The sequence below is a fragment of the Vicugna pacos genome, chromosome 5 (assembly GCF_048564905.1).
Source record: "Vicugna pacos chromosome 5, VicPac4, whole genome shotgun sequence".
NCBI lineage: Eukaryota > Metazoa > Chordata > Mammalia > Artiodactyla > Camelidae > Vicugna > Vicugna pacos.
The window spans coordinates 69,188,070-69,213,569 of record NC_132991.1 but is presented as its reverse complement, the minus strand read 5'-3'; the positions used below and the strand labels follow the sequence as shown (position 1 = coordinate 69,213,569).

At 44.0% G+C, this 25,500-nt stretch overlaps 1 protein-coding gene across 1 annotated transcript in view; it reads left to right on the top strand.

The window, feature by feature from the left end:
• The window catches only part of CDK15 (cyclin dependent kinase 15), a 75,530-nt gene that overhangs the window by 47,453 nt on the left and 2,577 nt on the right, over positions 1–25,500 (top strand). The window contains exons 11-13 of the mRNA XM_072962117.1: positions 8,633–8,681; positions 15,279–15,418; positions 25,324–25,466. Coding sequence (XP_072818218.1) covers positions 8,633–8,681; positions 15,279–15,418; positions 25,324–25,433 — 299 coding nt within the window. The 3' untranslated portion in view covers positions 25,434–25,466. The remainder of the gene's footprint in view (positions 1–8,632; positions 8,682–15,278; positions 15,419–25,323; positions 25,467–25,500) is intronic.

Genomic DNA, 25,500 nt, shown 5'->3' with positions numbered 1-25,500 from the left:
TGGGACAGAGGATGATTAAAGTCTAAGATGATCCTTGTTCACGTTGGTATGACAGAGCTACCACGCTTTAGGCTCAGAGGTCTTTGTGTATTTGCTGAGAACACAAAGGTCTGCATCTATGTCCACTCAGTCCAATGAGCTACTAGCCGAGGGAGTTATTCAATGGACTGAACTAAGAGGAAGGATATTGATAAGAGAGATTTTAATTATTGGCATCAATTCAGGGAGCAGCAAATCCATTTCCACCTTGCACTCTCTGGGGGCACTTGAGGAAGTTACTTATTTCCCAGTTCCCTAATCTGCAAAATGGGAGCAATCTTATCATTTAAGAAGTGTCCCCTATGTGCCAGGCACATAATTGCTTGTCTTTATACAGTCTGCCTGAGTCTGTGCTGGTCAGACTAGCACGATTTTACACATGAGGAAACAGGCTTTCTCCCAGGTCCACGTAGAGGCATTTCCTAGGTTGGAGTTGGGTCAGTCCACAGCCAAACCGGGTTCTCCTTCTGTTAACCGTGTTATGTCCCCCTGTCTCACTTTGCAAACATAATGATTTGATATTTGTATATATTGCAAAATGATTGCCACCATAAGTTTACTTACCATTCATGATGCCTGACTTCTAGGGGGTACTGTACAAAAATTAGTTCCTGCCCTTTTTTTTTTAAACACAGCGTGGAAGTTCATTCAGCTGCTTAGTGACTCACCAGAATTCAGACTCAATGACAGGTGCTGAGAACTGATGCTATGCCTGTTTCTTTCTGTTTAGCTCCCTTAGGATTCTTGGCTTCCTTCTCCATGTCAGGCACACCTCCTAGGCCAGAACTGACTTAGGTTTTTGCTTGCTTGGGCCTGAGCACTGCCTGAATTCACACACCCTAAGCGCTAACCTGCAGCTTTCAATCACCTACCTGAGTCAGTCTGAGCACCTGTTAAGCTATCCCTTCTGGTGAAGGCTCTTTTCTGCTCCCTGTCCTGAACTGCTGTGAGATGCCTGCCCGTGCTGTGGCCACAGGGCTCTTCTCTGGGAGAACTCGTCCTACCTACATGCTACGTAATGGGTGTCCAGTAAGGGCTATGAAATCACAGACACATCCATGTTGTCATTATCAGTTTCACCCAAAGCACGATACAGTAGTACATGGTTTCCCACAAAGCAAACTTGACCACTTCCAGTGTTTACAGTATTTTACACCTGCCCCCGTAACCAGCACACAATAGTCAGTAAATATTTGGTAAGTGAAATCAACAACCAGAAGTTAGAAAACCTGTGTTCTAGTTCCAACTGTACCCTCTGGACTCATCCTTGTTCTGCCTGCTTTGCCAAGAAAGTACCTGTAGTTTATTATTCACCTTGTTGCCGGTAAAATAACTGCTGTTTACGAGCACTAACAATAAGCTGGGCACTTCACATACATCACTCTGCTTGGATTCACAGCACCCCTGTTGGTTAGGGGCAATGTTGTCATTCCCACTTTATAGACGAGAGGGCTAAGGCTTGTGGGGGTATGTGTGTTGCCTGGGATGACCTCGTCCAGAGCGGGCTGACCCAGAATATCCACCCTGTTGCACTTCAAGTTGGTGCTCCTCAGTAATTTCACATTACCTTCCAAGGACAAATGTGATGATTTGGTAATAAAACAGTGCCCTAGACTGGGGAGCAGGCAATAACATTCTCCCAATGACTATGTCCTTTCACCCAGACTTGCTTTTAGAGTCTGTGAGCTTGGTGACATGATGACTTGTTTCTGGAGTGTGATGTGAGTGGAGCCCCTGCCCTGCAACTCCAGCAGCACCCCCCACCCCCCACCCCCACCCCCCAGCTAATGAAGCCGCAATGTTCATGCAATCTGTGAACCACCCTTAGGCTCATTCCTGTCACACTTCTGGAGCATGGCCAAAAGCTCCTGGGGGTCACTATTAACATCTTCATTAACCCGTCCCCCAAATCAGGCAGTAAAATTCATTTAGATACACAGCCCACTTGGATCTTCGTTAATAGTTTCTTCTAGCTTGTACATTTATTTTTAGTTTTCTCATCTTTAATTTATTTGGTGGCAATTATTAGTTTTTACTGAGGAGAACCAGATGATCTTAAAGTAGGTAAGATTAGGAAAATTTGTGAATGAGGGAAAGCAGGTTAAAAAAAGATTTTTTTTTTTCACCTAAAATCCTGCTGTGTTTCTTCCCAGTTCAAGAAAAAGGCCTTAAGTTCACAAATATCATGGATCCGGTTCAAATCAGAGACTCCTTCCCCACCTTCATGGCCAGTGTCTGGCATCATCAGTCTCTGTAAGCTATAGAGCAGGAAACACAAGTGGGCTCTCCTGGGTTACTTTTACGGTTTAGCAAAATTATTTCATTTTCATTTTTCATCCAAGCATCAATTTTTCATTCATTCAACAAATATTCAGTGAATGCTAGGTGTTGCGACTGAGAGAGTAAAAAATAAATAAGACATTGATACCTGCCTTCAAGAAATACAGTCTAGAGAGGGAGATAAATAAATAATACAGTGTGGAAAGTATTATAGCAGGCTCCCCTGGGGACCTCTAGGAACACTAGGGAAGAGGCCCTGGTTTGGCTGGGGAATTTAGGGGCTATTCGAGAGAAAGAGACATGAGCCAGATTTCAAGGATGATGGAGTGGGCTTTCTCCAGGTGAGCAAAAGGGGAAGGATGCTCCAGACAAAGGAGCCTGATGCAGGAGTGGGAAGGCAGGTGTGTTTGTTAATATACCAGCAGGTGAGTTGCTCAGGGAAGCTAGAATGTTGGCTTTGTGTGGGCCACTGTTGGAGATTAACCTAGAAGGAAGACGGGGTCCAGATTGGAAAGTGATTTGTAATCATCCTAAGGCTTTGGACTTGACCAATAAGCAAAGAGAAGGCACTGGATGATTGTTAGCAGGGAAGTCATATAGCGGATTTAAACTTTAGAAAAACTGCTTGGAAGACTTTATGTAGAATTAACTTGGTGATCGTCCAGACCAGAAGCAATGTGGCAGTGCTCTAGATTCTGGAAGATAAACAGGAAGTCTACCTGGAGCAGTGGCAATGGATAAGGAGTGCTGGGGCAAATCTAGAAAGCATGTAGGAGGTAGAATCAAGGGGAGGTTGTAACGGATTGAATTTGAATTGTGAAGGAGAAACCTAAATCCAGTGGGTAAGAAAACGATAGTACGTACCATTTACTGGCACAGGAAATAAAAGGAGAAAGGAACAGATTTGTGGGGAACATAATGACTGTAAGATTTGAACATTTCAAGATTAAGGTACCTGTGGGACCACCAAATGGAGATATCTAAAAAGCAATTAGAAATAGAAGCCTGTGATTACAGGGGTCTGACCTAGAAATACAAAATTGCAAGTCATCTGCTTGAAGTGGTACTTAAAGCTCCAGGAGTGAATTCAGTTGCCCAAGGGACAGTGTATAGAGGAAAAAGGCTCTGATGGAAACCAGGAGTGGGGGTGAGAGGGGAAACCAGTGCTAAGGGATCAGGTGGAGGGAAAGGGGGCTTTGGAAGCTGAGAACAGCCAGAGAGGCTGGAGAAGACCAGAAGATGATGATAATCATCACTGCCGTCCCACGGATCGCATGGCTATAAACCTGGGGGGGAATATTGTGTATTTCCAGTGCTGAGCACAACACCTGCATGTGGTGGCCCTTAAACATCTGTAGAGACCATGGGGAGTGATACATGTCGTCAAATGACGCATCATTAAATATCAAAAACACCGAGTGGCAGGATCAAGCTATAGCTCAAACATTGTTTGTGGACAATTAACATGAATGGACAGACATTAAACACGGAGAATCCTGACTGTGCCTGTCCCCTCCGCCTTCTCCATTCACCAACCAGGAGCCAGGCCTGGCTTCCCCTTCCTCTACAGAGAACATTACCTTAGGAAGAAGCTTGAGAGGATAGAATATTTGCTTAGAAACGAGAAGTCTTGGTGCAGGGTGGGAAAAGTGATAAGCCCCAAACGTGAGCGGTAGTGCTGGGGTGCTCGAGCACTGAGGGGTGCCCTCCAAGAGAGCTTCGGCTCTTGGCATCCCCAGGACACCCAAACAGGAATCAAAAGCCTGGTAACGCAAAGCCAAGTTTAGCCCCCTTGAGGAGAAGACCAAGGAGACTTCCAAGCCAGCTACCTGAGGGAGAGGGAAGCGAGCAGCGGTGAGGGCGTGAGTGTGTGTATGTGAGGCTAGGGTGAGGTGGAGGTAGGGGAAGAGCTACAGATTCTTGCAAAGCCGCTTTAAAGTTCCTGCTGGAGATAGCGAAATCAGGCTAACAGCATTATCAACTCTCTAAATATATGGTCTCTCAGAATGCATTGTGTTCGGGAAATTCCAGAGGTGGAGTTCAGTAGACCGCGCTATAAGATAACCTTCAGGTGATTGTGGTTAAGACTATAGTAACTAGAAAATGTTTTACTTGAGCTAAGGCTCAAAATGGTCCTGGTGATATTTTATCATTCAACCAACAAATCTCTGTTGACTTGACTCAGTTGTGACATGAGCTTTCTTAAAGTTTTATGGGAGAAATGTGTTATTTCACTATGGTAGCAACAGGCCCTCATTTTAATTTTACTCCGTTTGGAAGGGGGAGGGTATAGCTCATTGGTAGAGTCCATGCTTAGCATATGCGAGGCCATGGGTTCCATCCTCAGTACCTCCGTTAAATATAAAAATTAAAAAATAATAAATTTACTCATTTAGTTGAGAAATTAAAGCGTTCAGCTTTTAAACTTGCCTTTTGCAACTTACTTTGCTTTTGCTGCCTTTAATTGCAATTGAGCTCAAATGAGAACTCTTTTAAAGAGAACTGCAGCAGGAGCAGGTGGAGAAGAATCTGGTCTTATGATTTACTATCATCTTTGGAAGGAGAAGGGAAATAAGCTACCTATAGACAAGCCAGAGAAACGGACTCCTCTTGAAATGGTGCTGTGTAAAATGCCTGTTCGTGGATCCTTCTCTCATTGATCGCTGGCAGTTAACTACCGGGAAAAATCAATGGGAGAGGCAAGGTCACTCAGCATTAGGTTATCTGCATAAGAGCGGGAGGACTGGCTGCAAACAGGCACTGGGCTTTGGCTCTGCTTCGTAACAGCAACCTCACTGACCCTGGACACCTCAGTCCCTAAATCTGGGCTAACGTGGCTACAAAACAGATGTGGGAGGAGAGTCAGGCACAGTCTACGCAACGCATAGAACCTCAAGTTCACTGTTGTTGCATTGCCTCCTGGGGCCATTCTTACAGGTCATCCTTTACTGGTGGATTTTATGAGGACTGATTTTTTTTTTCCTTTGTCATGCTTCCTCTCACATCCTTGAAAAACATATGCAGTATGCGTCAGACACAATGTCCTGCAATTTTTATAGATGCTGATTAATTGAATTTTCACAGGCCTACTTGAGGAAATGAGCCTCAGAGAAGTGTGTGGGAGTCGCCGGTGAGTGGTCGACCCTGCCTGCCTTGCTAGACCAGCGTCCTGTCTCATTTAGCGCTACTCTAGAAACATCTGGAGACCATTAAAGATAATGATAACACAACAGCGGACCAATGCTGGGCACTCCCCAGCCTCATTGAATCAGACTCTGTAGAGTGAAGCCTTGCATTTCAGAACTCTCCCAGGTGATGCTAGTGTGGTGCTTGGCTTGAGGACCACTGTGTGAGACCATGCTTCCTCTCCAAAATGAGGTAGAAACAAGAAAAGAGAATAAGACTAGCATTGACTGAGCACTTAACTGCAGGCAAAGTGCTTATTCTTAGCTAATCCTCCCAAGCAACTGGAAAGGTGTTCCCATTTTACAGATTTGGAAGCTTCTGAGTTACTTAACCAGAGAAGTGAAGTGATTTCTCCCAGATCCCAGAGCTCCTAAGAGGCATAAAGCAGATACGAGCCCAGGCTTGTGTCCAGGTTACTACGCCACTCGGCTGCGACGCACACCTCTGGCCCACACTGAAGGCTCAAAAGAGATCAAGCCAGGCTTGTAAACACTCAAGCTTGGAACACATTAGAATTTCAAGAGAAGGAAACGGCAAGTTACGGGTTTCCAAGGAGAACAATGAGGCAGAAGTACCTGAGAGCAGAGAGGAAGGCATAGTACATCGCACAAGAGAAAGAGCAGAAAGACAGGAGGCAAAGGGAGAGGAAACACATACCTCACTCACTGCTCTGATTCTCACCACAGCCTGTGCTGCAGGAGCTGTCGAGCTCTCCCTTCAGCCGGTGGGAAGGCTGAGCCCAGCGACGCTGAGCAACACCCTCACGTTACAGAGCTGGTGAAGTGGCGTGGAGTGTTCTCAACGCCCATCCAGGGTCCTAACTACACCCTACACTGCCCACCGCTTTTCAAGGGAAGAGAAAGAAGGAGACGCCAATAGGATTTGTTTTGTTTAATGCTCGGAGGCAGGCACTTTACGTTCATTATCTCGCCGAATCAATACAGCCAACAAATTCCTTAGTCCTTGTGAGGCGAAAATTACCTCCAACCTGAGTTAAGGAAGCAGGCTGGCCATGGTGACAGTGTCTTGCTTAAGGTCTCAGTGAACTGGAAGCAGCAGTTTTAAACTCTAGCTCCAGGGTTCAAACCCTAATTCAGCTAATTTCAAACCCACCTTCCACAAGAAATAGAAATAGTATATATTTTAATACTATTTCTAGAGTATTAGAAAGGCTAGAAACCCCAGCACAGAGAGCTCCAGCAAGGGGGAAACAAAACATGGGACAGCAGTGAAATGGATTTCACCCTATTGATTGGAAATGGGGATATGACTGAATGAGGAAATACTTTAATTTTGTTTGGCCAGGGAAAATGGCCAATGGGCAGCAGAAAGTGGTTTGGAAATAAACATTCTGAACAAATGCCAGGTATTCTTATCTTTACTGGTTATTTGAATTTAGGCACAATCACCCGAAGGGAGGGTAAATAACCGGTCCATACAAGTGCGTCCCCGAGTGCCCACCTGGGACTATAAAACGCCAGCAGGGCGGTTCACGTTTGATGGCACCTGACCTTGAAAACTCAGCTTAAATCACTTTCTTTGATCACGCCTTTCACTCTACAACTCTTAGCACCATAAAGTCCATCTTTAATTGAACTTACTTTTGAAGTTCCAAAGTTTTTTATTTAAAAAAAATAAATTTAAGAAAATAAGCATGGACATGAAAAGGGTAAGCCGCAGCAACCATTATCATGATCAGGTGAGTGGTTCTGCAGGGCTTTTCCTATGCACATACAGACATGAATAGGTCAGTATTATCAAAATCATTTTTTGCCCAACTATGATTAAATTCTTTGTTGGATAAACAGTCTTGGTGTATTCTATGCCCGCAGGAGCTGTAGGAAGAGAGTGTTTAAAACCAAAACAACTACATTTCAGGCCCAAGGAAAGTATAAAACAGAAACAACCCTTTTAAATGAGAGCGGAAACACTCTTTTCTCACTGTGGAGTGGGAAATAGGATTTGAGAAGCAGCATCAGCTTATGTTTTCTTCAGCCCCTTTCATCACTGTTATATAGAGTAAGCATTAGATTAGTATTTCTTGAGTGAATGAGAAATTGTCTTCTTTTATAGTGGCTTTACTTTGGGTTAAATATTGTCAATATCAAAAAAGTAATAGAAACACATGTATCCACATGGAAATGTTATAAAGAGTGCTCCAAAGAAGATTATAAATCTTATTATCATCCATTTTGGATTATTCAAGCCAGGATCCACTTCTGTTTTTACTGTAACTGACATATGAAATTAGCCCTGTTGCTTTTTGCCACTTTGGAGTTTCTGAGACTTTGCCGCCTCATTCCGTGACATGAATTTTCATGTGTGCACGTGTGCACACGTGTGTATGTGTATGCATGTGTATGCAAGCTTGTTTTGTTCTCTGAAGTGAATTGTAAGCTCTGTAAGAGTGGGGAAGTTTCTTTTGATTACTTTTGTATTCTCCCAGCACTTGGTACATGTTCTGCACACTGTAGACATTAAATTAAAGTTTGTTGACTTTACGGAGTATTCTGACTGTGTTAGTTTAGTTTGCTAGGGAGGCCGTAACAAAGTAGCACAAACTGGGTGGCTTAAGCCACAGAAATGTATTGTCTCACTGTTCTGGAGGCCAGATCTGAAGTTGAGGTGTTGGCAGGACTGGTTCCTTCTGAGGGCTCTGAGGGAAGGATTGTTCCAGGCCTGTCTCCTTGGATTGCAGATGGCTGTCTTATTCTGTCTCTTCACATCATCTTCATCTTCCCTTAGACATATCCGTCTGTGTCCACATTTTCCCTTTTCATGCAGACACCAGTTGGATTAGGGCCCATCCCAATCACCTCATTTTAACTAATTATACCTGCAACGGCCCTTTTTCCAAATAAGGTCGAATTCTGAGGTACCTGGGGTTAGGACTTCGATATATAAATTTGGGAGAAGGACACAATTCACAGGTAGTGATCTTCCGCAGAATCTTAAAAATTCAGAGTGAGAAGAGGCTTTTAAATTTTAAACATCACTGAATTTGCCTACCTGATACCTGAATTCTTTCTTCCCCCAAGCCAAGAAGAGCATTTAGAATTTTAATATTTTTGGCAACAGGATTTTAGGGTTGTTTTTGTCTTTTAACGTGTCTGCGTTTGCTTTCCAGAATGGTTCCCACTGCCGAAGCCCCAGAGCCTTCAGAATGTCTGCAACAGGTACACACCACCTAGGAAAGCCTATCTTTCAGCAGGGTTGAAGGGACATTTCCCCCAGACCTCAGTCTGCTGAACACCCTGCCCCTGCGCACCTTGAGCAGGGGGGCCCTCAGCCCCAGGAAGATGCCTCTGGGAGAGGCAGCCACCTGTGAGTCTGTTAGTTTTTCTCTATGAACCATTTTACTTTCAGTGAGTTTGGTCATTAAAATTGTTTTGTGCCCCTCAACCATGCCCAAGGCTCTGAGAGCGAGGGAGTGTTGGCCTGTAAGAAAACCTAGTGGGTTTATTATTCTCCAACACAGAGAAACCAAATAACATCATTGAGTGGCTATTGGAGGTGGGGGACAACGTGATTCATGGAGGTCATGCTTTCCCAGGCCCTCTCTACGCAGTCTCGGCTCAGACCAGGGCAGACTTTTATTACCAGCTTTCAACAAATCCCTAGTTTCTTTTGCAAAGTAAAACAGATAATAGAGACATTCCCGGAATAGTTCGCTAACTAAGCCGTGCCAGGCAACCTCAGGGCTAAGAAGAACTCAGTGTTTTCGGACAATGACCAATTACAATAACCAGTATTATTTGATCTGAGAGTAATTAGCCGAGGCTCTGTTCTTTTTGCTTCAGTGAGGAGGCAAAAAGGGCAGTGAGGAAAACATCAGAGACAGGGGAAAGGAGCTCAAATGTCAAAGGAAAACACACTCTCGCAGGTGGGGAGAAGGGAAAGAGATCCTAACGGAACGTTTGAACGTTGTTCTGCCCTGAAAAATGTGGTAGGGTTTAACCCAGCCGAATTTTGTTTGATTTTCTCCCTACTTACTGTTCATGGGCTTTAAAAAGCCTCCGTGGAGAGTGAATGTCAGAGCACAAAGAGTAAGATAGGTCGGAACAGAGAACTGCGGACTAGCAAAGGATCTTTTTCGGGAGGAACAATTTTCCCCAGGGTGTCCACACGCTCCACTCTTATTTTCAAATGCACTGTGTCACCTGAAACTCCCCACTGTTTTGGAGACAGGTTCCAGGGAACTGTTTATCTTCTCGTTCAAGATGTGCAGACTTCCTCTCGCCAGCATAGTCAGGCTCCCTAACCCCTCGCTAGAGAGATTTGGATTTTAGCGCTCTCCCATGGCTTTCTTCCGTTTCACCATTGGCTTCCAAAATAAATGGTAACTCCAAACCTGCAGACCACTTTAATACCCACCGCTGCTGTCGTTGGCGCTGCCCCCTGGCAGAAGAAAGCACCATGAGCCCCTTGCAGTCACCTTACCGGCCCTTCCTTCCAGGCTGAGCAGGACTTGGATTCACTGAATGTCCCTCTGGCTTTTCTGATCCACACAACACCCACTCTGCCTTCACTCAGACTTCTGGCTTCTCTCTGCTCAGATTCTCAAAGCAAGGAGTCATGTCTAGAGATGTGCTGCCTAATATAGTAGCCACTAACCATGTGTGGCTATTCTAATTTAAACTAGCTTAAATTTAATTTAAAATTCAGTTACTCCAAGGATTTACTGTATCGCACAAGGAATTACATTCAATGTCTTGTAATAACCTATAATGGAATATAATCTGCAACAGAAAACCCCCAAAACTGAATCACTATGCTGTACACTTGAAACTAATGCAAAATTGTAAATCAACTATACTTCAATTAAAAAAAAAACTTAGTTGCTCAATTGCACTAGCCACATTTCAAGGGCTCGACAGCCACATGTGAGTAGAGGCTATCGTATGGGACATGGCAGAAATAGAATATGCTCGTCATCATGGAAAGTTCTGTTAGCCAGCATGGGCCTAGATTATCACGAGAGAAAATTCTTGGCTCTGAGAAGGGCTTTGTCATTGAAAGAGGACTAAGGTTAGGTGGGATGTTTGCTCTGAGCCTAACAGGGGGCTACATATATTATTTCATTTATTCCTCACAAATCTCCCCCTCGTTTTAAAGAGGAGGAAACTGAAGCTCAAGGAAGTTCAGTAACTTGGCCAAAGTCTTCAAGCTAGGTAAGCAGCGGGGCTGGGATTCATCTGGTCGCAGGTCTCTGCGGCTTTGTCAATTGAGTCAGGTTGCAAGTGTGATGAGTAAAGAGCAACCTAGTTGTCACTGGCTTTTTTACAAGATTTCTGCAGAGGAACTGTGCCCGGCCTGGAAATGCACCTTGGGGCCTTGTCTGGGGTTTGATGGTGACCCGATTAATGTGGCCCTACGAAGTGCACACTCACTCATTAGATTGATTGGAAAATTATCAGGGAGCTTCTCTGATGGTGTTTCTCCCTAGTGTTGAGTATAGTTCTTATCTGCAGATATCTTCTTTACCATATCTTTAACTGACAACTTTGAAAAAGTACCCAGTCTCCTGAAAAAACAACAGAAAGGTCATTACTGAAGAAAAAAAAAAAAAAGATGATATTTGAGTAAAGAATAAAGCCCACAGTTTACTTAATAGTATTGTGGCAATATTAATGACTCAGTTTTGAGAATTTTATTCTGACTGTGTAAAATCTTAACATGAGGGGAAGCTAGGGAAACATAAAAGATAACTCTCTGCATTACTCCCAAACCTCTTCTGCAAACCTAAAATCACTTCAAAATAAAAGCAATTTGAAAAATGAGGGGGGAAAATGCCTACTCTATCCCTGCCCTTCTTTTCTTTCTATAGATCTAGAGAAAAACAACAAAGAACTCAGCTGAACTCACAGTGACTAGTCTTGTGCTGCAGATAAAGCCCTCCACCGTCACCCTGGTGGCAGCAGTGGCAGTGGGAGACTTCCATGCTCAGAGCCAGGCTGTGCTAAGAAATCAAGGCTGTTGCCTCAGGCCCCTGAGAACCACCAGATCCCAAATGTGTTGACTGACAGGCTGGTTGATGGTGCTTTACACAACCACAGAGCCTCATTTTCATTTTTTCTTATTGTTTGTGTGTCCAATCTGGACTTCTAAAATTAAATGTGGATGTCCTCACACCCAGGACAACTTTTAGGGGTGACTGACAATTGTAATCCTTTTTACTATTTTTATAAGCAGTAGGGCCCCTGGCAATTCAGGTTGGGTGGAATGAATTTGTTTCCTTTGCACGCACAGACAGGAACTGTCCTGGGCTTCTGGTGGACATGGAAATTGGCACAATTAGCTGATATTCTTAATCAAGAAGTTTAACATGTGTAGTATCCTTCTACCTAGGAGTTTCAACTTTCAGAATTACTACTAAGGAAATCATTGCACAAGTACACAGAGGTTTCTCTTTGAAGATATTTGTGGCAGCATGATTTTAGTAGTAGCCCCTCACACGCCAACAGGAAAGGAAACAACTTCGGTACGGGTTTGGCTATGTGGATTATGGTATATCTACATAAAGGAATGCTATGTAGTCATTAAAACTATGTCCTAGAAGGCTCTTCAAAGTCCTGAGAATATGATCAAGATAGTAAAGTGCATAAAGTGGGTTAGCACAGCATGTAGAGGATGATCCCGTTAGTTTCCTTTTTGTAAAACAAAAAATATATCTGCATAAAAATAAAGAGATAAAGAAGAATAAGCAGTAAAGCTGGTGATGATTATCTTTGTGGGAAGGAGGGTACCTCAGAGTGATGGGATAGTTCTCATCTTCATTCTCTGCATTTTCTAAGTGTCCTACAAAAAACATGTCTTATTTTGGTAATGAAACACTTCTCACTTCTGGAAATGTTACTAGAAGGAGAGGTTCATGAGAGGATGCTTTGTCTTTGTTAACAGACTCTCATTGATTGGGTGGATGAGTTCTCACTTTGCAAGGTACCCCTGGTGTGTTCTGTAGCTAACATCACAATTCTAACAAATAAAATCGATTAACATTTAGCGTACATGGAAAGTGCCGATGACCGGTAGGCAAATTAATTCTGTGATATTCGCTTTTTGTGCCAACTTTCATTTCCAAAGTAGGGGTTGTAACCAGTGAAGACTATTCCGATAGGAGTTAGAGGAGGTGGCCAGCTGTAGAAATGTGACAATAAAGGCAGTGGGTAGTCAGGAAGACTACAGGTGGCAGGAAGAAGCAGAATGCTACAAACATGGAAGTAAATTAATGTTTGTGCCTGGAGAGGCAACCTCTGTATTCCTGAGTCTCTTTTCTCAGCTCCCAAATAGGAGTGCATTGTGCTAATAGCAAGGTAGAGAGTCTGGACGCTTGTCCAGATCAGGTGCTGCTGCTGACTGCCGCTCCTCAAGGCTTATGGCCAGGAGGGAGCGTATTTGGTTTACACAGGCAAGACCAAAGTGAAATCGGCTCACAGGAAGAAAAGCCTTCGTTTGTGTACTTTGCTCCAGTCACTGCCTCTGCCAGTTAAGGAACAGAGGCAGGCAGTGGCAGTCATGGTTTGAAGGCCATGAGGCTGAAATAAATCCCAGCACCTCTAAAAGCCTTGATACACCCTTGTGGGGATGGCTTGGGGAGGGTTGTTCAGCTGAAGAGGAAAATCCTAAAAAGGAAGTCCTCATGTTACTGACAGATTCCTACTCTCCTTTCTCTCATTTGTCTGGCAAAAGTGGCCTGTTCTTCTTGTATGTGTCCCTACTACCCTGGTAAGCTCCATTGGCCTTTCATGGCTTCCCCAGCCACCCAACATAAATACAGTCTAAATAAAACCAGTATGTATGCTGTGCTAACATGAGATCAAAACAGGTCCCCTAGCCTTCCTTGTCCAATCAGATTGCAGCTCCTAATGGGTGGGTGTGCTGCTCAGAGGGAACAAATCTGTTGGGGGTGGGGAGTGTGGAGGTGGATGCTGATAGAGGCATTGCTCCCCCCTCACTGTAACCGCCCATGCACCCACCCACCCCCTAGGAAGTTCAGAGAGTGGGTTCAGGCCCGAATTTTGGCACACATCTCACCCTACCACCTTGATAGTGAGAATGAACTGGTTAAAATTTTTTTCACAAGGTTTTTCATGAATCTCCTTCCAGATGGATACCAGGTCCTAGGGATTTGTACCAGCTTCCCCACTCCAGACTCCTATCTCACTGGCCCTGAAAACCTGCACCTGAACAGGGCATCCTGGCTGGAGAACATATCTGCCTGCCCTTCAGGTCACAAACTACTAAGCAGGACTCCACCCCAGGTTCCCTTCTCTCCTAACTGGCCTGGAAATTTGCAAGGACTGGGAATTTGCAAATTTCTTCTCTACCTTAAGTCTATGAAGCAATTACTTTTGAATTTGAGGGTAAAGTTTTATGTTTGTAGAAACAATTTTATGTCATGGGAATCAGATACCTAAAAGTTTTTTAATGTAAATCTTATGCAAAAGTCAGGCAAATTACACCTCTGGGCCAAGACTTCCAGCATCACTGCATCATGGCACCTGAGAAGGAAAAGAGTATCTGTTTGTCACTTCAGGTGGGTGCATACCAACATTAAGCCCATCTATTTTTGCTTAATTGGGCAGTTGCATGGACATGCAACTTAATTCTGAATGTCAGGCATCAGTTCTGTAGATAATTGCTTCTCAAGATCTGCACAGTTTTCTGCCTTGTGATTTTCACTGGTAAACCAGTCCATGGGCTCTAGAGATGGATGTGCTTAAATGATGGACACTAGATTAGCAAAGCTTTTCAGACATTGTCCGTAAATAGGAAGCATAAAGACCTACATCCAGGACCAGCCCCAGTCCCTCCCCAGCTTCATATCAGGCCCCTCTCCTCTTCTTAGTCCCAGGCAGCCAACTGGCCTTTCTTCCCTTCTTTAAAATCGCTCTTCTCCCTCCCACCCAGGGGTCTGCAACACCTGCCCCTCCCCTGCCCCAGTTCAGCTCTCAGCTCAAATGCCGCTTCCTCAAGGAAGTCCTCCCTGATCACCTCCTAAATTAGAAATCTGGACCTTTTTCTTCACAGTTGTACTTATGCATTTGTATGATCATTTGGTTAGTGCCTGACTCCTCTACTAGATTACACTACCAGAAGGCAGTCTTTCCTGTAGCACCCGGATCCAACTACCTACATAGTGGTTGCTCAGCTAATGGCTTTGCTCATCTCCAAATTTGTAATTCAACATAAAGTCAACTTGAGGATTTGTTTCCATTGTAATTTGGATACTTAACTGTCTTTGTTTCCTATGTTCCATCTCAAGGGAAACCAATAGAGCTTCTTAGAGAATAACCCTGGGAACACTGTAAATAAGGGTGTTTTCCACCCAAGTTTCACCCTCCAGAGTCTCCTCTCTCCCTCTTCCCCTTCCAGGATTCTATGCTTGCAGTTCTTGGAGCGTATTTCCAACCGGGCTTTTCTGCTTGCTAGGGGCTGCTGTGTTCCTCAAGGAAAAATCCTTAATTATATATTTCTGTTTCTATAATTACAATTCCAGGTCCTTTATGCATTCATGGTACCCAGAACCATAGTGGAGGGGGTCGGGTAGGGGATGAATGATGGAATCCTGAAATTACCCCTTCATCTTAGTAACAGGACAAGGTGAGGGTTTTGGTGTGGGGGTTGTTTTCCCACTTGCCATCAACTTCACTAATCCCAGGAAAATTCTATCTGAAGCTCTTCTCACCATCTCCTTTTCTTTACTTTTCTTCTTTCCTGTTTTTCAGAAGGGAGGCCTCTGGTGAAACTCTTTTTCTCTCTCACTTTTCCAGGTTGGGCAGGGCTCCGGAAGCTGAAGACCTGGCCTCCCAAATGCTGAAAGGCTTTCCGAGAGACCGCGTCTCCGCCCAGGAAGCACTGGTTCACGGTTATTTCAGTGCCCTGCCGGCTCAGCTGCACCAGCTGCCTGATGGTGAGCAAGGGTGTGTGTGTGTGTGTGCGTGCACGCGTGTGCGTGTGCATGTGTGTGTGTTTGTGCGTGTACACATATAAGTCTCAGTGCCTACGTGTTTTCTCTGAGCATTGAAGAAGCATAGACTTTGCAACCAGAAGTGAGCTTAGATCTGGGAGAAGCAAGATGGGACCAAATCTTGCCTGAGTTTTGTTTGAGATTTTCTAAAACTCAGAAGTTGAGGGTTGAGGTGACACAGACCTCCTTGTAATGATCCAAACATTTCCCATCTACACACATGTAGAAATTGGATGAGATGAAAGTTGCCTCTGAGTTTGCTTTCACTCGCATCTGCCAGGAGAGGCAAAACCAAAGTTTCTAACAATCCCCTTTTCTCTTTCCGTGGAGAGTAAGATGACAGGAGACACTGGTGTATCAGGAGAGGAGAGCTGGGCCCGTCTTGATGGCGCTCCCCTCTCCCCGCCGCCGCCGAAGGAAGTCCGGGCAGGGCGGGGCGCAGGGAGAGGGGAGCGCCCTCCCAGGCTGGCTGTCCACAGGAAACACAAGTTACCCTGAAATCAGCTTTGCTGCCTGGGCCTGAAGTCATCCTCCAAATCTGAAAACTGCTGAGGGATCATGTGGCTGGAGCACTCCTCATGTTTCTCAGAACGTGGCCAGGAAGGGCTGTGTGGAGGATGTGGGCAGTGCAGTCACGGCCCCGGCTGTTGGCGGGGGACCGTCAGGAAGGTCTAGGGACTCAGACTGGAAACAGGGTACTGGGATGGGGTGGGGAGCTACCGTCCAGGAGGCTTGGACATACGGTCTGGCCAAAGTCCCCAGGTTTGCAAACACAGCTCCACTGTATCTGGGACATTGCCCTGCTTCAGTCCAGAGCTCCTAGTTTGGGACTTCTTGAGGTGTTTTATTGTTAAAGTAGCCATTTAGGATCTCCAAAAATAACCATAATCATACAACTGGGGTTAATGTCTTACTTAACCCTGTAAGAGGAGTCAGTCATCAGTATTTATTAAGTTGCTATTAAGTGTCAAGAACATATTAAGTGCTATAAAATTTGAGGCAAAAAGGAGGCTTGTCCTTGACCTCAAGGATCCTATGAAGTGGGAGGAAAAGAGGGTGAAGAAGAGGAAACAGGACACCCTCATACACATATTAGCACAAATCATATCTAAACAGCTGAAGTCTGTGCATAATCAGCTGCAGATGTTCAGAGAATATGTGTGTGCTAAAGGCAATTCTTTGGAGGAACTAGAATAACTCAAGTAAGATGGATTAAACTGGAGGTGACTCTGGAGTGGAATTTGGAAGGAGGGGAGGGACATGGCTTGGCATATGAGTAGAATAACAGACATTCCAGGGGACCTACAAGTCTTGCTCCCTTCCTGGTGCCTCACCCCCAGCTTCCTCCTCCTCGCCGCCCCCACTCCCATCTCAATACTCTTCCCAGTCCCAGCCCCTACATCCCTCCTTCTTAGCTTTCTTCTCTTGGGCTTGGGGCTTCTAACTACCACTGCACGAACGTGTACGCACTGGGGTGTACATAGCCGCCCACCCACCCACACACACACTCACACCCTCTTTCTCCACTTAAAGAAATTTCTCCCACAGGCCCCCTCCCAGGATCTATCATTCTATGTACTGAGAACCACTGGGATCCTCAGAGTTTTCTGGGCACCAGCTTTTCCTTGATGAAGAGTAATTAGGAGGAAACAATCACTGTGCACACTGATGTGTTGTTAGAAACTTGAGTTTTGATTCCTCCTGGTCGTCTGAAACAGATTTGCTGCCTCTACTTGTGTGTGTGTGTGAGAGAGAGAGAGAGCGCATGTGCGCGTGTGGGTGTACCACGAGAGGGACCGATCTGTATTCCTTCTCTGTTCACCCAGCCACAGAGCCCAAATCTACTTTGACACTTTTAGAAAAATGAAAAGATGGACTCTTGCAGGAGCCTGCCTGCGCTGGGGGGAGACGAGGAGTGCTCACAGCAGGAGGGAAGTTGACTTTTCTTTATACATATAGGGGTTTTTCCATGCAGAGTTTAAATTATGCCTGATAAAAGGAGTTTCGTGGATGTTTCAGTTCTTTCAAATTCTCCTGGCTTCCTCCCAATTAAATGAGGTTTGTCAAAGCCACGGGGCTCTGCTGCTGCTGCCTCGGCCGACAAGCACTTCCTGCAGCGACATCTCAAATCCCCGAGGGAGAAGATGAAAGGGCCAGCACCAAGAGACAGGAGAAGGGGGGCAGATCGGGGATGTGTGTGTGTGTGTGTGTGTGTGTGCGCGTGCACGCGCGTGCGTGCATGTGGGGGGGGTGCAGAAATAGGTTTAGAGACAGATCGATAGATAGGATGTGGACAAGAAGACAGGGAAAGCAAAGCTACTGAGAAAATTGGAAAGGAAAATAGAGGAAGAAAGAGCAGCCCCTGGGGCCAGTTTGTGCACCTTGGGAACAGTGGCCCTCACCAAGGGCACATCTTCTAAGGGTGCACTCCCTTGGCCTGGCAGTGCCAGCCTACTTTTCCATTGTCCATGGCAATGAGCCTTTATTAACAGCCTCCTTTGCATACGGGGAGCACCAGCCAGTTATCACAGTTCCCAGCCCACAGGGACACAGGCTCTCCATCCCCGGGGTGGGCGGCCCCAGGCATAAAAATTGTGCAAAAAAACGACTTGCTATTGTGAATGGCTTGTAAGGAGAGTTTTCCTACTGTAATTATACAAGAAATTTTGCTCTCTGGTGGCAGTATGGAATCACTTAGGGGGTTGTATTTGTATCATTTTATTATTCCGGTTTTACTCTGGTTGCAGGATAACAAAGTTGACACTTTAAAATATCTTCTATTTCCCCTTTGATCTGGGAGATGCCAGCTCTCATTGTCTGCCCTCTGAGGAAGACAATTTAAGCTTGAAACCTGAGGCTGGGAACTGTATGAAGAGTGGAAGGACAGCTTAAACCCAGCAGAAGAGTGGCACAGAAACTACTCCCAAATATAAGGGTAGCTCCCATCCATCCGTGTCTATTTCCATGGAGCCGAGAGGTCCCAAACAACACTGTCTCTAGGTTGTGGCAGTAAGCTTATGGCCAGAGGAAATCGGGGGGTCACTTGCCACGAAAATCCAGGAATTCTAGGGTTAGTTCCCTTTCGGAGACCATTTTAAGTGGAGTAGCATGAACACTAGAATGGCAAACGTGTGGGAATTTCTGCCAAGTGCTGACATTTTCCCTTATTGACTCTTGAACACCTGAAGAAACATTTGTTGAAGGAGAAATTATTGGTAGTCCCTCTTAAAACACACCCAACAGCAAGCTAATTGCTTTTGCAGATGGCCGGGGAGACTCTCGTCCCGCTCAGTCATCGGCTTACGGCCACGCTTGCCAGCCTCGTGGCTGAGCCAGCAGCGCAGGACGTCAGCTGGGGCAGCTAGGACCTAAAATTAGGCCCTCGGCAACTCTCTAATCTTAGCTGCAGGTTCAGCGTCTTCGTTTAATTCCCTTTGCCCTCAACATGAACTTGGGCTCTGGGAAAAGAACGCCACTTAATGATTTGGGAGTGGGGGGAGCAGAAAATCATTAAGCTGCCCCTTCAAGAAACTGGCTCCACTCTGTTCTTGCAGGGAGCCTTGCAAATGTTACCCTTGCAGAGTTAAGACTGATTTTGGAACCCTGCCATTTTGAACCACAGACACTGATCCACAAAAGTATTTTTTCATCTTGGGCAGTCAGTGCCACGTGATTTAAGAGTCTGGTCCTTAAGCCATGGTTCTTGGTCGTCAGGACATCAAAGGCTGTCTCTCTCTGTGGGTTGGTCCCATTTTACTTTCCAAATCCTGGACTTGAGTCTCTCCCGTTCCTTCCTGGACTAAATCCCCCTTCTCCTTTAAAACAGGTTTCAGCATCTTAGGAAAAAATCCAAAAACTTAAAAGCTCGCAATTGTTTCACAAGTAATTTTGCAGAAACAATTTGCCAAAGTCCTTCTTGTCGTCATAGACTTTGGTACCTGTGGGAATGGAAGAAAGTGCGCCATTTACCTCTGCCCTTCATCACATCATCCTAGTGTTTACACTTGGTGGTTCTTCAACAGGCCTTATTCATACTGCCCCATTAATATATGAGTAATTTTTTGTCTCATGCCTTCTCTTTTTTATTTTATTTTTCTAAATTTCTTTTGAGGGGAGGTAAGTAGGTTTTTATTCATTTATTTATTTCAGTGGAGGTACTAGGGATTGAACCCAGGAACCAGGACCTTATGCATGCTAAGCATGTGCTCTACCACTGAGCTATACCTTCCCCCGCTGTCTCAGGCCTTCGCTTAATATTATCTCTCTAATATATTTGAAGTTCCCTTGCTATCACTTTCCAAAGCTCACGTCTCTAGGCTGAGTTCCTTTGACCACCACCCCCAGCGCACCCATTATAGATTCTATTTCCTTTACCTTTTAATTATTTTGTTTCATTATTCTATTGTGAACCTATTCCAATTATTTTGTTTATCTCTGAGACCATGGACCCATCCTAGACTCATGTTTCCAACATAGTCGGATAATTACATTCCAGTTCATTCATGGAAGATTTACTGAGGGCCTGTTAGATAAGAGACTGAGGGATGCAGAAATGAATTAGTCATGGACTCTGTCCTCAAAAAGCTTACAGTCCTTAAGGAAATGAGACAAGTATACAAAAAATGTGAAGTGCTCTGGGAGTCCAAAGGATGTGAGATTAAACTCCAGCTGTGGGGATCCAGGATGGCATTGTGAGTGGGTCTTGAAAGCTGATGGGCACTGGGTGGTTGGGAGGAAGGATATCCAGGGAGAGGAATGCCATCCTCCTCTTGATGCCAGCTACTATCATCGAAGGTGTTTTCTTTTTAATATGAATAGTTCATTCCTGACTTATAGTCCATCCTAGGTTTCCATCCACTCCTTACCATTGTCTGCCTTCTTGCAACAATTTAAACATTCTTTAACATGTAATAGTAAAGCTTAGTTTAGCTCTTTGTGTGCTGATGATTTCGAATCTACTCTGTTTATTGCTTTTATTGTCTAGTCTATTCAAAGTTTAACCAGAATATTTTGTCATTCTACAGGCCAGGTTTCCGAGGTTGGGTTTGGTGGGGAAGAGGGGAGAAGGATTCTGAGCCAGGTGTCTTGACCCTATTCTGCTTCTAAGAGTTTATAACCTAACTCAGACAACTCTCTCTGCCTTTTAAATCCTCCATTAATCAATACTTAAGAAGCAAGTTAGGAAGTGTCCTCCATAACACACTTCTTCATCTTCCATGTTCAGTGTTGTCCTCAACCCACTCTAACACATTAGAACACAGATGTTGGGTTGAGACATGGCTGATGCTGCTGCATAGAGTCATGTTGGTAGGAAAAGTCTGGGTAAACCAAGTCCCTCAGCCCTACCAGGCTCTTAAGTTGGTTGAAGTTGTTAGCATCATGGTCTGAAAGAATCTCCAAATAAAGATAAGTGCTTCGGGAAAGAGTTAGAGACTCTGTGAGTAGAAAAGGGTCTTGAGACTCCCTATTCTATATCTTAATTATATCGATGCGTCCCTGACAGCCAGGGAAGAATAAACGTGGCTGCTCTTTATTGGGTATCTAGTACTTTACATAAATTCTCATTCAATCTATATGCCAACTGACAAGGCTGAGTTATTATCCTTATTACATATTAGAAAGCTGGGACCAAGAGCGGCTAAGTAAATTGCTCAAGGTCATACAGCTGGTAAGTAGGAGAGCCACGATTTGACTGCTGGACAGACTCCACAAGCCAGTTTCTTCTCTGTCTTCACTGCTGCTTGACAAAGATCACATGAGAATTTAGTAGCAAAACAGGGATTAGAACCAAGATCTTGATTCCTAGTCCTGTGACCTTTCTACTGTCTCATGCTCTGTGTTTAATTTAAAGCCTTCCCAGGGAAGAGTCCCCATGTCCCCAGGTAACATGTTTAATATCTCACAATTAAGAGGGCTCAATTTTATGTTTAATAAAGACTCATGCCTTTGACCTCTTCCTTAATACTCAATGTCATCTTGTCTTTGGTTTTTTTTTTTAAAGACAGTCACCCTTGGGTTTTAGAATTTCTTAATCAGTGGTGGCTATTATTTTTTCTTACTCTCACTCAATTTTGTAAGAAAAATATCAAGAATCCAATGGAAAATTGGGCAAAGGCATAAAATAGCAATTTGCACAAAGGAAACCAAAAGAACATACCAACACAGGGAATAAATAGTCTTAGTAGTGATTAAATAAATACAAATAACTGTTAAAGTAGTTATTTTTCCCCCTCAACTTAATGACTCCCAGTGCTGGGGAGGTTGTGGTAAATTGATTCTCTGCAGATGGTAGTATATGCGGGGACAACCTTTACAAAGCATTCTGCCATACCTATTAGGAGCCATAAAAGTGGTCACAACATTCAACCCTATACTTTGGTTCCTGGAAATTATCCAAAGAAACAACTGAACAGGAAAAAAAAAAACCCTAGATGCATAAAAATATTCATTGCAGTGTTGTCTGCAATTTTAAAAATTCTAAAATAAGGATGAAAGAAACGATCCTAAGTATTCAACACAAGAGAACTGATTGAATAAATGCTGTGATATTGACTGAGCATACAGTACTATGTAACCATGCAAAACGGTAATTCCCAGGAGCATGGGCTAATATGGAAACATTTATGCTATGACACAAGTTAAAAGAACGTCGAGTATGAAAATTGCATATTATAATGCACCTGTGAAAACGTATTATGCACATCAACAAAACAGAAAGGTAGAGTACAAAAATAAAATGCTCTCCTAGTTGATGGGGATTGTGGGTAATTTTCCCCCTTTTTCAAAGTTTTCTTTAATGTTGATGTTATACTGCCTTCATTGTTCAAAGGAATGAGGTAAGACCCATGGTACAGGAAGTCAAGCTCTGGATTAAGAATTAAAGAACCTGTGTTTTCTTTTTTTTTCCCCCAGCATCACATGCGTTATTGGTCTTCATAAACCTCAATTTCTCAATCTGCACAATGGGTTAACACTAGTTTTCTGTACCCCAGATTGACAGAATGTTTATTTTATAAAGCTTTTAACTCACTGAATTCAAGGGTTCATATAAATGTGGTCCTGGGAGAATGAGAGGAGGGAGGGAGAGGAAAAGATAAATAGGCACTAATTAATTTTAAAAGGAAAGATCATCTGCTTTAATCGGAAATGCATATGTGCTGTGCCCCTAGTCAGAGTTTTAAGTGCACTCCATGTTAGTTAGCAACTTCAATTTAAAGTACTGTGTGATCCTTTGGGCTTTGAAGATATGAAGCCTGTATACATACACATGAGCTAAAATTACCACGTAGTCACGGAGGCTGTGTGGACTCTGCATAATTAAATGCACTAAGCAACTCCAGCTGATGGATTGATGATGTGTAAGAGTAGCAGAGAAACCACGTGACGAGGGAAATTATAAGACATTTTGAAATGACGGTTTAATTTCCAAGCTTTCTTTTCAACTTGTGCTTTCTCTTTCAGCCATTACAGGCAAGTGGAAGAGATTTGATTATCTTGTTTCCTGTGAAGGGTTATTTAGCTCCTCAATCCCATTCAGTCACTTTCTGCACTCGAGTGCACCAAGCCTTCACCAGGTTATCAGCCCAGGAAGAGTAAATGGAGACACCAGGATCAGATTTCTAAAGGGCGGAAAGTTAAAGCAGAGTTGGAAAGCGGTGACAGCCAACAGCCAGGAGCGCAGGAACTCAATTAGACTGAAAGACAACTATCTCATTATCTCATTCCGAAATGATCTAAATACATAAGAATCTAAAAGTTTTAAATAAACTTGTCCTACTGACTGTCTAGATGCCTGAATTTCCCTTCTCAAAATATTTTTTAAACACCCACTTTTGTATTTATTTATTCTAAGCGCAAAGCAGCTGCGATAATTATGCTGTCAGATTCAGTAAGCTAATGAGGAGTCAGCGAATGGAAGGTTTTGCATTTGTGAGATTGCTGCAGGAGAACCACTCGGCTGCTTTTTTCCTCCTTTTTTTTTTTTTCCTCTTGTTTTCCTTTTCTTTTTCTATGAGTTGGGGAGGAGAGTCGGGCAGTCCATGGCCAAATTGGAATCCCTTTGATTAACTGGTTGCTTTCCCAGCACGGTTCTGCCACACAATGTTCCTCCCTCTCTCTTTCCTTTTCTCTCCCTCCCTCCTTTTTACTCTCTCCTTCTGTCTCCCCCCTTCTCTCTTCTCCCTCCCTCCTTGCTATTGAGGAGCTGCTGCTTTTGAGGGAAATCTTCCTGTCACTGTCCCCAAGACAAGAGGACACTTCTCCCTGAGGGAAGTTCTCAAGATGGTTTGGACTTGAGTCAATTTGAGAGTAATCTAAGATTTAACATGCGCTGTTTATTTGAACTGTTTGACTGTTTAGGCTGTGACATGAGCTAAAAGAAAGTTGAATACAAAATTGTGCATTAAAATGCACCTGGGAAAATACATTAGCTCATCAACCAAACTTGATGTCTCCCCTTTCCAGTCTAGCAAATGCATAATTCCAAACCAACTGCAGAGTCAGGACCACAGATTACCCAAGGCAGTGAAGACAGCCGGTGTTGTAGGTCTATTTCTACCCCTAGGGTGTGAGCAGCTTCGAGCAAACAATATTATGAAGGCATTTTCTGGTGCACCAAAGCTGGAGCTTCTCTTATTGTTAGATTGTGCGATATTTAGAACAACCCAGGTTTGTACAGCTTGTGAGCCTTAGAAAAGCAATGCCCAAGTACAAGGATGTCCTGAGCTGGTTTTGTGGATGTGCTTTGCTGACAATGTGGCTGTTGATTCTTGATGTTTTTCTCAAGTGGTATCTATGCTGAAGCTTGTAACAGTGGCTACTAGTTATTAAAAATATATTGTGCTTCAAGAACAACCCAGGATGCTTAGCATAGATTATCTTCTTTAAACTTGGAGCAGCCTGCCTGGAAGTTTTATTATCCTTATTTTGCAGATGAGCCCCTTAAAATGTTAACTTTCAGAGGACTTGGGCCATAACTTTAGCATAGTAAGCACCCAGGGACAACACACATTTAACAAACACAGGCATTTATAAAAATGCAAACTGTCAGCATTCTGAGCTAGCCAAATACATGGGTCAGAGGCACAGGTAGTACACATATATTTCAAAACATTTTTCTTAATTTACAAAAATTGTACCTTTGAGTCTATTTAAATAGATTGCTACGTGTATCTAATGTAACAGAATTTGAAACTTCCCAAAACATAGTATCCCAGCACGATGCTCATGACCTGTCATCACTGGGACTCACGTTCAGACTCCTTGGCTTGATAGTAACTTCCTTCCATTTTCCCAACTTTATCTTCTAGTCTGTCTTGCCCTAACCCTGCAAGATGACTTGCAGTTCTCTCGAACACTTTCTTTCCTCTATGCCTTTGCTCGCACTGATCCCTCAGCCAGGAGTACCCTCCCTGGAAGTCCTTGACCATTGAGAGCATCCTCATCCTTCAAGGTTCAGAAGGCACTTGTCCCTGCTTTTCCTGTGCTCCTTGGGAGACTCAGGACAAGGGCTGCCATTAGTCTTTGTTTGCACCTCTCTTCTGGCCCTTGTTATTGTGTGTGTGTGGCTCCCAGTTCTATTCCTATTTTTACCATCTTCAACATCAAGCATAATGCCTTACCCAAGCGTTCATTCGGTAAATATGCATTGAACTGAATTGAATGGGAGGCACTTGACAGCTGTTCAGTAAAGTGAGTTTTCCATGAGTCAGTATAAATTATTGGTGGCTAAGTCTGGCTCACATTTTGACATCTCTTCAGGTGACAAATATTGAAACAGACATGAAAAATACACCATGAAAGATCCCAGGAAATAATATGTTGGTGCTTTTCTCTCTTCTTCCCTACAGAAGAGTCTTTGTTTACAGTTTCGGGAGTGAGGCTAAAGCCAGAAATGTGTGACCTTTTGGCCTCCTACCGGAAAGGTCACCACCCAGCTGGGTTTAGCAAATGCTGGTGAAAAGAAAAGGCGAGATCACCAAGATCTTTGCAGGTAAGTGGTTCCACTAGTGAGGCTCCTCATGGAT